General features: G+C 43.1%; 1 protein-coding gene across 3 annotated transcripts in view; it reads left to right on the top strand.

Moving 5' to 3' along the window:
- GPR6 (G protein-coupled receptor 6) overlaps positions 1-15,799 on the top strand; it is a 31,350-nt gene extending 15,551 nt beyond the window's left edge. The window contains exons 2-3 of one of the 3 annotated variants that reach the window (XM_083433779.1): positions 8,099-8,331; positions 14,333-15,799. In XM_083433779.1, coding sequence (XP_083289905.1) covers positions 14,357-15,340 — 984 coding nt within the window. In that variant the 5' untranslated portion in view covers positions 8,099-8,331; positions 14,333-14,356 and the 3' untranslated portion in view covers positions 15,341-15,799. Of the gene's footprint in view, positions 1-8,098; positions 8,332-12,163; positions 13,811-13,884; positions 14,105-14,332 lie in introns of those variants that run through there. The other 2 variants (XM_083433778.1, XM_083433780.1) reach the window with 2 other exon arrangements.
- The last annotated feature ends 360 nt before the right edge of the window (positions 15,800-16,159 follow it).

The following is a 16,159-nucleotide window of genomic DNA, read 5'->3' as shown; positions in this document are numbered from 1 at the left end:
TTTCAGTTTGCTGCTTATTTGAAGTTTCTTTTCAAAGTTTTGACTACTTGTTTTTAACTGTTTTTACTGATATTTTTAATTTCTTGTAAACCCTTCAGAAATTGTGTTACAATCAAGCATCATAATCACAGAGTTACAGTTCTCAGAGTGTTTTTACCATCAATCCCTCTCTCTAGAGAACTCTTGAGATTTGTACCTCTTTGACTGGTATAAGTGTCAAATACAAGCTTTTTTTTAAAGGGATGATGGCATCAGCCCCAGTGGGTCCCAGCATTTGCTTCACCAAGATGTTGCTGGGCCTACCCAACCCTCTTGGGCTGCCTGATATACCTGGCCATCTCAATTCAAGAAGGTCAAAGACTAACCGGGCCAAGGAAGCCACCTTTTCAGGAGTTTATGAATCACTAGCAAGAAATGAAAAGAGCTCCGTTTGCCTGCTGTATTGACTACAACCACACTATAATAATTAATTAATTACTGAGTAAAACACATTTGCTCTGGTTTCTGTAAATTGGCGCTATATTCTGGAAAGGCTTATATATTAGTCATTTCTTTATGTGTTTCCCTTTCTTTGTCTCCCTGGGGGTTTTTCACTATGAGGCTGATGGCTTAGCCACAATTTGACAGATCTCCCTGAAATTTCCACTGGTGATTCAATCTCTAATTCTTATTTTAAAGGTCTGCACAGTACCATACTTGTCAAGAGCCACTAGGTATTCACTTCTGAAGCTGTTGTGTCCTATAACCCTTTGGAAAGCACAAAGAATGATTGTTGGAAGGTGGCACAGCTTGAGAAATCAAAGGCATTGCTAGAGCAATTGTGCTCAGAATACCATTTCAATAGGCTCAGGGCATGTTTCTTCCCTATGGGGTATAGGTTGGGATCCAATCAGTCCTCTGTGCATGTGGAAGGTCAAGAGATCTCTGGAGTGGCATGAGGAGTAGGAAACCTGGTGCCATCATCCCATGCATGCACAAGCTTCTTTGGGACCTAAGCCATAATATTTTTCTACTTCATTTTCCATTCAAGTATATTCACTCTTCAAAACGGAAAGCAGACAAAACGGAATGCGCGCTATTTAGAGCAGCTCTCCAAATGGAGAGAACAAAAAGGAACAAAACCAATGCAGGCAGATAATTAAAGGTGGGGGTAGAGAATCTGAGCAGCACATTGCTGAAAACACCAAGACCCAACAACAACAAATTCTTCAAATATATATAAGTAGCAGGATACTAGTTAAAGAACTGGTTGGACCTTTGGATGACAAGAGAGGAAAGGAAAAGGAGATTGCAGAGAAGCTAAATGAATTATGAAGACCTGGGAGAGATGACTGAACTTTCTCATGAAGGGAACCTGAGTAAATGAAGCAAATGGCAGTGACAAGAGATGAAGTTTGTTTGCTTGCAACTTTAACAAAGAAAGAGTTGACTTGGATTAATTTAAAAGAATATTAGACAAATTCATGGAGGATAAAGCTATAAATGAGTACCAGCCACGATGCCTATGTTCTGCCTCTATTGTTAAATGCAGAATGCCTCTACCAGCTGCCTGGAATCCAGAAGTGGGAACACTGCTGTTGCACTCAGGTCCTGTTTCAGGCTTCCCAGAGGCATTTTAGCTTCCATAGGCTTCCCACATGTTGGCTAGCCACTGTGAGAATAGGATCCTGACCTAGATCGGCCTTTGGCCTGATTCACCAATGCTTTTACTATGGTGTCCTCCAGATGTTTCTTGTTTTGACTCCCAGCAGCCCCAGCAGCATGGACAATGGTCAAGGCTGATGAGAGTTGTAGCCCAAAATGTCTAGAGGGCATGAGGTTGGGAAAGGCTTATTTAGAATGAATGATTCTGAGCCATTCCACGCATGACATGGCAGTCAACTAAAGTTTGTCAGTGACAGGAAACTGCAGTCAATGACTGGCTTTATTTTGTCGTTTTTACACACTACACTCTAGGTGTACACTTAGATATGCACCTAAAATAGTAATAATAATAATAATAATAATAATAATAATAATAATAGATAGTCTATAAATATACAGCAAATGGGGATGCAAATCATAGCATTTGTCATTGTCTAGTATGACCCGGAAGCTGTACGGCGGCTCCCTCGGCCAATAAAGCGAGATGAGCGCCACAACCCCAGAGTCAGTCACGACTGGACCTAATGGTCAGGGGTCACTTTACCTTTACCTTTAGTATTCTTGGCAGTGAGTTTTTAGGATGGAGATTTGTATGCTGTAATTGTCCTGCTGATGAGTTATGCCTGTTTTTCCTTCATTTGACCTTTTAAAGTAAGGGTAACTAACCTCTGTTCCTCCTGGTAACATCATCCCTGGTTTTTGGTCATGCTAGCTGATGATGACGGGCAACAGAGTCTAACAATAGCTGGAAGGACATGGGTTAACTGCTCCTGAGTTACAGCATCCTTCTCCCCTACTTATTATAATGACACCCCAAAAAAAGTGTAAGATCAGCCTATTAAGCACTATGTGAGAACTTTTCTGACACTGCCAAACCTAATTATTTTTCACTTAGTTGTCTAAACAAATTAAATTAGCAAGGGCACAGCCAGAATGTCAAAATTGCTTTTAATGAATAAGCCAGCTGCTCAGTTGTACATAACTCTTGTCTCAGTACCTCTCTGTCACACAAATTTGAATTTTCCCCTTTGCTGCCTCCATAATGTTTTTAACAATTATATATTGTAAATTACCTAAGGACTGCCCCATGTTAGGCAATTAATACACGATGCACAGAACCGAGGTTCTGTAAAGGAGGGATGGAAAACATTGACCCTCAAGATGTTGCTGGACTATAACTCTCACCACGCTTGACCATTGGCCATACTGGAGAGTTCTCACCATTGCTATGCAGCAATCTGAATATTAATGCTTCTTCTTCAAGCATCTTGGATGTGCACATCTCTTGTTTGCCTTGTTTCTCTTCCAGAAGTATCACTGCTGGCTGCTTTCCAGGTCTGTGGCTAACTGACCTACAAAAGTATTATGAGAATCTGCCAGGTGGTGATAAGCTGACCTACAGGAGTAAGGGCTGGCGAAGGGCTATAAAAAGGAACATAAGAGCTATGCTGGATCACACCAATGGCCCATCTGGGTCAGCATCCAATTTCTGTCAGCCAAATGCCACTGCAAAACTAGAAAGCAACAAAACTCCCACTTCCTCCACAGCTACTGGTATTTAGAGGTATACCGTATAAAAACTTGGAGGTTTCATTAGCTATCATGGATAATGCCTGTGCATTCACCTAGTCTGGTGGAGGCTGTGACTGAGGGGGGGGGGGCGGAATGGCTGCTGTTATAAAATGTAGAATGGGGAAGGTAGAAGACTTCCTTTGATCTCATGCACCGTCAAGTTCCAAGAGAAGCAATGACTCCTGGCTTTGGAAAAGGCAGTGACAACTAGAGCAAACCTCTGCTGCAGCCCCATCCCTATTACCGTCAAACAGCACAAGTTCTAAAAATTTGCAATTCCCTGTCACAAATGGTGAGGCCCCTCTCCAGTGCAAACCAAACAAAGCCCAATAGCAATTGGTCTACTGCAGGCATTGTTCTCTTCTTGCCACCATCCACTTAGTCGACACCTAGTTCAAGGACCTTATGGGAGTTCTACTGACTTGCTGCTTATTTATTTGGGAGTCGGAAGACTGATAGCCAAACTCCCAGGCACCTAATAGGAAGTTTCAGCCAGTCACCCCTCCTGATCCCATGTGTGTGAATCTAATAATGTAGCCTGAACAGTATAAGCAGAGATCAAAGAGAACGAGCAGGGTTGCACACTCATCTCTCTCCTGATAAAATGTCATCAACAAGGGCAACCAAGGCAGTTTCAGTGCCATGGCCAAGCCTGAAGCCAGACTGGAATGGGAACACCTGTACTAGGTGAGCAGCAGCAAGCAGTTATAGTTTTCTGTTGTCACCTTGGTAACAAATTAGAAGAGGATGGTTGTGAATAGTTAATAATGTTTCTGAGCAAGCATGTAAATTAATGGTGTTGTGGCCCATCATTCATTTACTGTGTCTCCTACTTTCCATCCATGAATAGGGGTGAGGTGGGGATGGAAAGGCAATTGTAGATGTGGAATGGATCTGGCTACCATAGTCTGAACCACTGAGCCTCTTGGGCTTGCCAATCAGCGGTTCAAATTTGCACGGTGGGATGAACTCCCGTTCCCTGTTCCAGCTTCTGCCAACCTAGCAGTTCCAAAGCATTCACGTGCAAGTAGATAAATAGGTACCGCTGCAGCGGGAAGGTAAAATGTGTTTCTGTGTGCTCCAACATTTGTCATAGTGTCCTGTTGTGCCAGAAGCGGTTTAGTCATGTTGACCCAAAAAGCTGTCTTTAGACAAACGCCAGCTCCCTCGGCCTGAAAACGAGATGAGCACCGCACCCCATAGTTGCCTTTGACTGGGCTTAATCATCCAGGGGTCCTTTACTGTTTACCTACTTGTAATCTCAAGTTGCTTTTGATTTTGGTTGCTGTTTAAATGGCTGTTTTGTACTCATTTACGATATAATTTAAAAAGGAATGAAGCCCTCACCCTTCCACTTTTAGGCAGGATTACTCATAAACTATCCACACCCCCACCCTACTTAGCCTACATTGCCCTTCTTGCAATATTACCACCGTGGGAGAGCAGAAGCATAAAAGAATCTTCATGCTTTCTGCAGTGGCTACTAGAAAGAAGGTAGCTGCAAGATGACTCAGCAGCAGCGAGTGAGTCAAACTCACTACTGAGCTTTAAGAAAGGAATGGATGTGGGCAAGAAGACAGGATTACTAATAAATCTGACCAGAATTGCATTCCAGGTCAGCCCCAACAGCTGCAATCATGTAGCTCTTGACAGTGAAGCAAAAAGCTTCTGCTCTGTTTTGTCTTGTAGCAAGTTCATGCTAATGATTTGTGTTGCGGAGTTAAGACTGGCAGTCTCTACCAACCTCAAGATCTGGAGCAAGGGAAAAATTCTGAACTCAGACATAATATTTGGAAACTTGCGTGTAGTTCTCCGCAGTCTTCTGTGCACAATCAAATTTAATTACAACGTGCTGGTACGCATGTGATGTGAACCCTGGCCTGTGCTTTAGCGTATCTGCTGAATGTGTTGTCATGGACACCCTGCTTGATTCAGTTCGCAGTTCAGTGGCCTTGTCTTTGTGTGGCCTTGTAAAGGAACGGTACATTTCGCTGCTGAAGAGCATGAGGACAATAAGCTTACCTTTGCTGGACAAATTGTTTCTAGAATTCACTCCCAACAACTCATTTAATGAAATGGCTCTCGTTCTGAGACATAAAATGTAAGGTCCATGTTTCAGTTTACTTGCATTAAAGTGTAAACATCATTCCTAAGGTGCCTTTGCATTATAGAGATGAAAGACATTTGGTGTGTTTTTGGTGATGCTCAACCTTAGACACAGTTTGACCATGGTATCTAAATAAAACATCAGAGTTCAAAATACCCTGAAGTGCACCAGCAAAATGTACCAACTGTGTGGATGTAACTCTATGCAGAAATACACACACATACACACAGGATCTGCCCAAAAATGAGAATACAATATTGAGGGAAAGCACCCGTCTTATTGCTCACATTGGCTTCATAAAAGGCAACCTCAAAAAGCTGCTTCATGCTTTATATAGTGGCTATGTTTGCTACAGACACACTGCTGTTACACAGCTAAGTGTGAAGGGATGATGTGCATTCCTAACACAGAGAGGGGTGCACTAGAGTGTTGATTGGCTGCAAATCCATATGTCATTTATGTGCCTTTCACACTTTACCTGTTTACTTTAATAAACACTCCACTGCAGCCATGGCAAATGTTATAGTGCAATACCCATCAGGTGCAGATGTATGGAAGGTGCAGGGAGTGGCTACTGATGAGAGGGCCTTCTCAGGTGAGTGACATCCCAGGTATGAAATGTCCTCCCCTTGAGAATTTATTCTAAGCTTCTATGGGAAAGTTAAATTATGAAAAGGTTTCACTACAGTTCTCAGTTAATTCTTCAAGAGCTTTAGGCACGCAGAAATGTAATTATTTTGGAATCTCGGCACACACTTTTGTTTTATTTTATTTTTAAAAGCTTTATTAAATCAATTTTACTGTGTGTATATAGCCTACAGAAACATAAAAGTTTATGAAGCCAAGCATAATGGAAAATCTGCAGAATCTAGTCCCCTTTATGCATTATACTTGTGAAGGAGTTTGATATAATTAGTAGGAAACAGGATTATAACCCTCCACCCTCAGGGTGATGTGCCACTCTTACCCTGCTGCCATATCTCTACACGGAGCACAGATATTTGAAGGGGGGAAGGCTTTGGGGGAGAATTTTTTAACTACAATGAGAATTAGATGAGTGACACTTGGACCCTGGTAATTCCTCAGGGTTTGCATTGAAAATGAGAGTGATGCTTCCTGAATTTGCTTTGTCTTCAATCGCATCAGCACATTAAATCTGATTGGCTACATTGTGACATCATTCCATTCTGACATCATCAATTAATCCCTAATTGTGACAACCTCTCATAATCCCTAATTGGTTAGGACAATCTATTTGACAGATGGAAGAAGCATTCTCCTCATCTTCCATGGACTTTGCTTGACCTCAGTGACACTGCAATGTAGCCAGCTCTAGCTCATTGACTGGGATAGCTCATGTAATTAAAGCAGAAAGAACAGGATGCAGTCATTTAAATACAAAAAAAGAACATTGTTGTCAAAAGAAACAGTGGCAGAAAATAGGCTTCAAAAAAGTGATATGACGGCATAATTATTATGCAATTATATATTGCTTCTATACTTTCTTCTTAATTAGTTGTTTCAATGGGGGTGTTAGCCATTTTCAAGGTCTCATTTTTTAGAATGAAAGGCAGTATATGAATATATAAATATATAAAGAGGTCTGGAAAAAATATTACTTCATCCCTGAAAGCACTATTTTCTCTGTCACTGCTGTAATGTTTGTTAACTGTGCTCTGAAAATTGCAAAGAGTACAAGTGTAAACCCTTTTAACTACAATGATAAACTCTATTTGATAATTTATCAGGAGTATTGTTAGACTGGCTTCTAGGCCTGTTAGCATTATGGAAGTAGGTCATTAATCAAAGCTCAAAGAATTCCTAGTACTTCTTATGATAGAAAATATGACAGAGATTAAAAAAATTATTATTTATAATTTATTTTAAAAATCCATAGACCACTTCATGGCATTAAGCCTCTGAAGCAGTGTACAGAGTAAACACAGAATAAAACTCAGAAACACAAGAAAATAAAGAAAAAAGAAACACAAGGTCTAAGAACAATACAATCAAACTGATAAAGTCTAAAACAATAAAACCATCCATACAAACAAAAGCACTTCATCAAAGATAAAACTGATCTTCTATAAATGACTGGGTTACACTTAGGGAAAGCCTTCCTAAACAAAAGCTTCTTTAGTAGGCAACTAAGCATCATCATATTTGATTTTGGCTTGTAATTGATTACAGACAGTAGATGCTGCAACAGCAATAGTCCCAAGTTCTAGAATAGGCTAAGTGCACCTCTGGGGCATATGGTACTCTCAATATAGGCTGCAAATCTACAGACACTTACCTTGCAGGAGATCCTGTTGAACTCAGTGGGGCTTATTCTGAGTAGAGATATCTAAGATAGCACCACAAGTCTTTCAGATTTGTTCAGCTGAATATATATTTGACTAGGCAAATTAAATCCTGTGTATATTTAAGAAGTAAATGGAACAGAGATGAAAGGAAGAGAGGTGGTGACCCCCACCCCCACCCCAAAAACCATTTCACGATACATTAGGACATGATATTCAAACTTCAGGATGCAAATGCTGGAGTCCTGACTGATCTACTCTTAGCTTTCTTGGGTTACTGCACCTTTTAAAGAAAAGCCATAGAAAATCTGGAAAAGATTCAGGGAAGTGTGGCAGACTGAGAAGTCTTTAATACAAGAAGTGTTTTGAAAGCCTGAAAAAGAGCTGTGTCTTTTATATGGACAAGGAGGTACATTCTAACACCTGTAAGATGCTATTATAAAGATGACGCTAATTTGTTTTCTGTTAACAGAGGAAAGAACAAGGAGTAACAGTTTTAAATGGAGGCGACTCAGGAAGGAACTACATGTTACAGGTCATACAAGGCTGTCAATGGAAACAGAAACCTCCAGTTGGTTTCTTTCCTAATGGAAAGCAACACTTACTCATGTGACATCACAGTATTGAATGTGCTACCACCCACAGCACAACACTGACTGCAGCTGAAAAGAATGGAGAAATGCAAAAGTTGACACCACAACCCAGGTAAATGTCTTGCTACTTGTTAATATAGGGGAAAGGGATAATCCAGCACAAGGGTGCAATTTTTGGAGGCATCCTCATGTCATAACATATAATTTTGCCCGGATTTCAAACGTTGCACTCAGCTACGGAAACGTCAGCATGAAATATCTATCATCTATCTATCTATCTATCATCTATCTATCTATCATCTATCTATCATCATCTATCATCTACCTACCTACCTACTACCTACCTACCTATTAAATTTCTATCCCACCCTTCCTTCCAAAGGAGGCCAGGGCAGCAAAAAAATTGATAAAACAGTAAAAACATATTTAAAAGACTTGTTGGGGGGGGGGGGAAGGTATTTAGTAGGTGCCAAAAAGACAAAAGATAGCAGCAGTCTAATATACAATAGCAGGGAATTCCGAATGGTAGGTGCCGCAGCACTACAGGCCCAATTCCTACATTGTGCATTTCTTACCTCCTGATAAGATGGTATTTGCAGGAGACCCTAATTATTTTTCAGGAATATATCCTCTGGAGTTCTCTTGTACACACACCTTGATAAGCGGCATGAATAGTTTGTATTGGGTATTCATTCCAAAACGGAGGTAGGAATTCAATGTTGTGCTGTGGCAGTCATTCCATCTGTGCAAGCTTTTCAGCTTGCAGGACAGAATGACCCTCAACATGCATACACACTCCCAAGCCAATTTCAGGGGGTGCATGGGGAGAGGAGAGGAGAGGTGTGGAAAGCCTTGATGTCTTAGTGGAAGTCCTTGTTCCAGCTTCTACTAGCAGGAATAGTTAGCTGAATAAGATATAAAGTGGGATAAAAGATAAAAATGTCAGTTGATTGTGGACCAATTCTTTATGCCATATAACCTATAACATCCGTCAGTTATTTCAATCACAACCATTAGATTCATACCAAACGTTGTGTAGGTGTTAATAATGTAATATTACTAATGACAGCTGGAGTTGGGAATCTCTTCTGCCTTTGAAGAATGAAGGTTGTTTCATAAGTTTCTCATGGGGAATCATCAAGAAGTGCAAAGATTTTCACTTTAATTGCTGTTATCTAATTATCCTCTTCCAAACGGGAGATAATCAAAGCTGGAATGTGTCTTTAAGGCATTGATTTCGTAGCTACGTGTGGTTTTTAATCTTGATCACATGTAGTAGCAGCAGCTGCATTATTCCAGTTAGTTTTGAACGTCATACTATCTGAGTACAGCATAGTGAATGATGTTGAAGAAACTGTGTTTTCAAATAAAGAATATCAGGAGGACACCAAACTTGAAGACAGGAAGAGAGGAAGCCCCCCCCCCCCCCGGTGCAGTGTGCTTTGAATATTTTTTTTTTTCAGGAGCATGCTTAGGATGAGCTTGAGACTTCAGCCTCTGTGCATATTTCCCCAAAAAAACTGTCTCAAACTGATCATGCATCTGAAGAAGATATTTGAAATACACTGAGCCCAATAAATATATATTTGCAAACCTGAAGGATTTATTGCCCCTTTTCTTTTACAATGAAACGGGTAATGAAAGCATTCCCTAACAGTACAATTCTGTACACCAGGACTAAGTCCCATTGAGTTCCATGGGGTTTACTGCTAGGTAAGTGTGTATAGGACTGCAGCCTATGACTCTTGTATCAAGGGTTTCCAAAGATTTAATAGATGTTTTACTGTATAGTTCCTCACTCTTCTCAGTAATAGGGAATCCCAAAGGCCTTCTATGGGGTCAGTTTCTTTGTGAGGAGAAAGCACTTGTGTGTGTCTTATGATGTTCTATAGCTTTACAAATGTACAGTGTGTGTGTGTGGGATTAATCAAGCATACAGCAATACCTGTGTGAAACTATAAAGAGTGCAAGTTTCCCTCAGAGAAAAGAGCATTAGAGCCCCCATAAAGGCTCCTTCTTTTTAGTCTTCTGCAAAAACCTACAGTTCTATCCCACTTCACAGGCTACAGGGAAATTGGTTTTTCTGTGAGTCTCACCCTGGGTGAATGAGATACTATCAATAGTACTAGCCATGACTGGCCATTATGGCCTGTTTAAGAAACCTGTTGTAGCAATCAACACCCACTGCAACATAAATTTGATTCTTGTGTTGTCTGATGAGTGTGTACAGATTATTAAAATAGTATGAAAAAAATTATTTTGCTTAAATAACTACTTCCTAAAGGTAAAGGACCCCTGACCATTAGGTCCAGTCATGACCGACTCTGGGGTTGTGGCGCTCATCTTGCTTTATTGGCCGAGGGAGGCGGCGTACAGCTTCCGGGTCTTGTGGCTAGCATGACTTCTGGCGAACCAGAGCAGCACACGGAAATGCCATTTACCTTCCTGCCGGAGGTACCTATTTATCTACTTGCACTTGATGTGCTTTCCAACTGCTAGGTTGGCAGGAGCAGGGACCGAACAACTGGAGCTCACCCCATCACAGGGATTGGAACCACCAACCTTCTGATCAGCAAGTCCTAGGCTCTGTGGTTTAACCCACAGCGCCTGGCAATAGTAAAAGTAATAAATTTGAGAGTTTCAATTTGTTTCTCAAAACACTCGTGATGTTGTTCACCAGCCTTCTTTTGCAGCAACTTGCAAGGCTTGCACTTGATGTGCTTTCGAACTGCTAGGTTGGCAGGAGCAGGGACCGAGCAACGGGGGCTCACCCCGTTGCGGGGATTCGAACCGCCGACCTTCTGATCGGCAAGTCCTAGGCCACAGTGCCACCCGCGTCCCAAACTACTTCCTACATTGTGATTAACATGTATTCATCTAGAGAAGTATCATGTGTTCTGTTGCCGAACTGCTAGTATATCTTCTAAACTGGTGTTTACAGGACTCAGACTGTGGTAAAAAAATTAAATTCAGGGAACACTGAGATACTTATGAATCAAACTCAGACTGACAGCAGCAAAATGTTCCACCTACATGTATTTAAAAAAAAACCTAAAGAAGAAATAGGGAAAGTGGCTTTCCTTACCGCTTTGCAGGTGTCTTTTTTCTCTCCTTAGGCTGGGTTCTCACTTTGTACTGCTGGCCTGGCAGTCGCTGAAGTGCCATTCCTTCCTACCTCAACAGGGCAATATGAGAAGCTCTAGGACCATACATAGGCTTCTCCTTCAATTAGCATTAGTCCAGTTTCCTAAAAGGCAATGCCAGCCTGGGAGTGAGCTGCAGTATGGATTTTCCCCACATGGTCCAAAGCTTCAAATATTATTCCGATGGTATGGGAAGGATCATGGGTTAGTGCTGTAGCAAATGCTTTGCATGCAGAAAAGTGCAGGTTTAATTTTCGACATCTCCAGGTAGGACTGCGAGAGAACCCTGCCTGAAACAGTGGAGAGTTGCTGTCAGTCAGTGCAGACAAGAGCAAGCTAGATTGACCAGTGATCTGATTTGGTACAGTATAAGGAAACTTCCTTTAGTGTATATCATTAGCAGGTGCTAATTATCCTCTTTGTCTTGACAAAGACTATAGTTTTGTTTTTGTTCGGTGAAATAGGTGGGCAGTGGTGGTGGGAAAAGAACCTTCACTGTGTTACATCTTCTCCTTCCAGCTCTGATATAAGGCAACTTTCTCAACCTGTTTTCTAATACCTTATCTTCTCAGTCTTCTTTGTTCTCAATGCATTTTTTAAGAAGGTTGCATTAGAGCATTCTTATCTTTAGTTACTAAGGCTGCACACATACTAAACCTTTAAAGCACATCTGAAGCACATTTTTTCCCTCAAAAAATTCTGGGCACTGCACAGAGGAATAGCTGGGGGGGGGGGGAGCGCAGGGCACCACACCGTGGGGGCAGGGCGCACTTACCGTGCCCAAGCCTCGCTTCTCTCCTGAGAGTGACACGGTGGCTCGGGCACCTGCAGGCTCCACGTTGCCCGAAATGGCAGCATGGGGCTTGCATCCCAAGTGGCCAGCTGTGCCACTGGCACTGTAGTTTACTCCTCACAGAGTTACAATTCCCAACAACCCTTTAAAACAACAGTGATCAGAATTCCTTGAAGGAAACAACATGCTTCAGATGTCATATTGTTACACAGCCTAAGTTATTCAGATTGAGACTTTATGCAGTTATTTGAGGGTAGGTCCCACAGAAATTGGCAAAGCCTTTCTCTCTGCACAGCATTGGGCTGCATGGTAGCACTTGCTTAATATATCCCACTGAGTCCTATAATAATTGCTAACTGCTACTACTACTATTTCTTCTTAGAATTTAATATAGCGCATTCACTTTGCAAAGCACTTGGTGAACTCTTTTGTCATCCCTCCCATAGCAGTCTGAGAAAAGTCACTATTGTTTCCACTATGTTGATGGGGAAACTGAGGCTCAGACTGAGTGTTACACACAATTCCATGATATATTTTTGTGTTAGCTTCCATACTGACTTCTAAGGGTAGCCCCATGTTAAGCACATTGCAGTCTTCCAAATGGAAAGTCACTAGTCTAGAGCATGGATTATTGAGGACAGGTTATCAGGGTCCAAAAAACCAAGAGCAACCAGTGAGCAGCCGGAAGTGGGGGTTAAGCACCCCTAGCTGAGGAGGCTTCTTGGGCCAGCTGCGACAGAGCAAATCCAGCTGCACTCCTAGGCTTACTAACTTGTTCCTTCAGAGGGAGTGCAGCCCCTTCCATGTAAAAGTGTGGATGCAACATCACGTGTTTGCAAACACGTGTCTCACACTCCAGGGGGCCAAGGTGAGCGGCAGCTCCCCCACGACCGCACTGGCGTGGGAAGCGCCTCGCCTTGCGGGGGAATCTCAACCACCGCGTTGCCTGGTTAGGAACAAGAGCGGACGGCCTCTTTCGGGGTTGAGGCAGCAGGGCGGGAGGGCGCTTGCAGCTGAGCGCCTCTTGTCTTCGCCACCCACAAGCCCCTTTTCTCCCGTCTTCCCCCTCAGCCCTGCCGGCCCCCTGCCCTCCCCCCACACCAACGTTTCCCGCCTTCCTCTTCCCCTCTCCTGCCCAGTCCACGTGCCCTTCGGCGCTGCTCTACCCCTTCCTTCCAGCTCCCGACTGGAGTATCTGCTCGCCCGCCCGCCCCCCGTCTTCCACTGCTTTCGGGGACGCTTCTCCGCCCTCCCCAGACGCTCAGCGTCTCTGCTCGGCGGTGCCTTCCTCCTCCCCGCAGCCGCGTTGCTCTTTCATCCCTCGAGTTTAATTGCGCGCGCTTTCCCCCCTCCCTCGGCGGGCGGGGGCTCGTCCGGGGCCAGCGCTCCATGTGCGCGCTTGGGCGGCTGATGGCCCTGCCCTCGCCTCTGTCATTTCTACGTCAGACTCGGAGCCGCCTGAGAGCGCTCCCGCTCTTTCTGGCTCACACTCGGGACGGAGACGCGCAGGGTGGCAGCCGCCTGCTCCCGCCTCCTCGGCTCCTGCCCGCCAAAGGCAAAGAAGGGACGCGGCTCCAGCCACGCGACGGGGCAGACGGCGGCGAGCAGCGGCAGAAGCAGCATCCATGAGAAGCATCTCTCAGCCTTGAAGCAGAGTAAGAGCGGGTGCTGCGCGCGGGGGGGGGCGGTGTTTGTGTGTGTGGCGGGAGAATCGCAGGACAAAGAGAGAGCGCAGCGCGTAGCTAAAGCCAAACCAGCGGGATCTTAATAGGCTGCGATGGCAAGATGCGGTTGAGCCAGTCGCCTGCTTTCGCGAACGAGGCTCTCCTGCCTTGGGATCCGCTCCCAAAGAGGGAGGGAAAACTTTGGTTTCAGCACCACGGAGAGCGCCCGTCGGCTTTTGCAAACGCGGCTCTCTGAACGCACCAGCTATTGACCAGGCTCTATGGGTTTGTGTTGCTTCTTTCCCGCCTGTGGATGCTGATCCCCACTTCCTTGTGCCTTAGACTAGACGTGTTTCCTTCACTTTCGTGTTAGATTTCTCCCTTCTATTATTTTGTCCTTTTAACTTAGCTATTATTCTGTGTTTCCTTCTCTCCTGTTTTTTTGTTTTAGCAAAGGCATTATTTTAACACCCCTTTTCTTCCTTCCTTTCTTCCTCCTTCTTCTCCTTGCAGGTGGCATATCTAGCAGTGGCAGAGATGAATGAAAGCATTGCCTTGAATGAAACCAGGAGCCCTGTGCCCTGGATCCAAGCCAGCAACCAGAATTCTTCTCTGGAGCTCTCCTCCAAGCTCCCCATCTTTACCATCAACCCTTGGGATATTATGCTCTGCATTTCTGGGACCATCATTGCCTGTGAAAATGCGATCGTTGTGGCCATTATATTCTACACTCCCAACCTAAGAACCCCAATGTTTGTGCTGATTGGGAGCTTGGCCACAGCAGATCTACTGGCTGGAGTTGGCCTGATCCTCAATTTTGTTTTCCAGTATGTGATCCAGTCAGAAACCATCAGCCTTATTACAGTTGGCTTCCTAGTTGCCTCTTTTACTGCCTCTGTGAGTAGCTTATTAGCCATCACAGTTGATCGCTACCTTTCCCTGTACAATGCACTGACTTACTACTCTGAGAAGACTGCTCTCTGTATTCATATGATGCTGATCATCACATGGGGGGTTTCCCTCTGCTTAGGACTTCTACCTGTCTTGGGCTGGAATTGCCTAGAAGATTATTCATCGTGCAGTATTGTGAGACCCTTGACCAAAAGTAATGTGACTTTGCTGTCTGCCTCCTTCTTTGTCATCTTTATTCTCATGCTGCACCTGTACATTAAAATCTGCAAAATAGTTTGCAGGCATGCACACCAGATAGCACTCCAGCAACATTTTCTGACTGCATCTCACTATGTTGCAACCAAAAAGGGAGTCTCAACACTTGCCATAATCCTTGGGACTTTTGGAGCCAGTTGGTTACCTTTTGCTATCTACTGCGTAGTTGGAGATTCCCGCTACCCTGCTGTGTACACTTATGCCACACTTCTACCTGCTACCTACAATTCCATGATCAATCCTATCATTTATGCCTACAGAAACCAAGAAATTCAGAGGTCTATGTGGGTTCTGTTTTGTGGCTGCTTTCAATCAAAAGTGTCCTTTCGTTCAAGATCCCCCAGTGATGTCTAAGTGACTTCTCCTTCTGTGTCGTTTTGCACAAAGTGACAATCTTTGACTTTTGTGAATTACAGTGCCTGGTATGAACCAGATACATGTTGTGAAATTGTTTTTTGGGGGGAGATGTTTAAACAGTAGCACTTTATGTGTGTGTATTCTTGAGAATGTGAAAAGTCTGAAGCTTTTGGTTGTGTGTGGGGGGGAGGGACCACAGTGTGGTTGTATACAAGATTGTGCATCACATTTGTAAAGTGGAGGCATTCCAAGACTACGTAATTATAGCACTTTATTTTTAGCTGCTGAACTGCCAAAACAGTATTGCCGTTTTTAAAGGGCAAAAAGAAAGAGAGAGAAAGAAGAAGTAAAATATTGTCTGATTATTTTGGGATGTGAGTGATCATATATTTTGCTGCACAGTATTGACAAATTATGACATTTTGTACACAAATAAAACAATTCATTACATATTTTAATTTTGTGTGTTGAGCTGATTTAATAGCCTCTAAGAGCCTGAAAAACCTTTCATGATGCCTCACCTTTATTTACTTGAAAATATGAATTGGGTTTATCCACCCATATGAAATTAGTTTACTTATGCAGAGGAACCATGTCATAAAAGATGTTTCTCAAATATACTGTTTTGTTTATTTTGTTTCTATTCAGTAGTAATTTATTTTCTGTAGAGATAAAGGTAATCAAGCATGTGTATAATATTAATTCCTCTAAGTCTTTAAAAGGCCTCGTCACTATTCTTAGGTAAGATATGAGACTATCAAATAAAATTGTTTCAGGAGAGGAAGCAAGATCAAAGAGTTATTCTGATTCTCAGAT

The sequence above is a fragment of the Podarcis tiliguerta genome, assembly GCF_965153285.1.
Source record: "Podarcis tiliguerta genome assembly, chromosome: 3".
Classification (NCBI taxonomy): Eukaryota; Metazoa; Chordata; class Lepidosauria; order Squamata; family Lacertidae; genus Podarcis; species Podarcis tiliguerta.
Note: the sequence above shows the minus strand (reverse complement) of the source record. Positions and strands in the feature narration are given on the sequence as shown.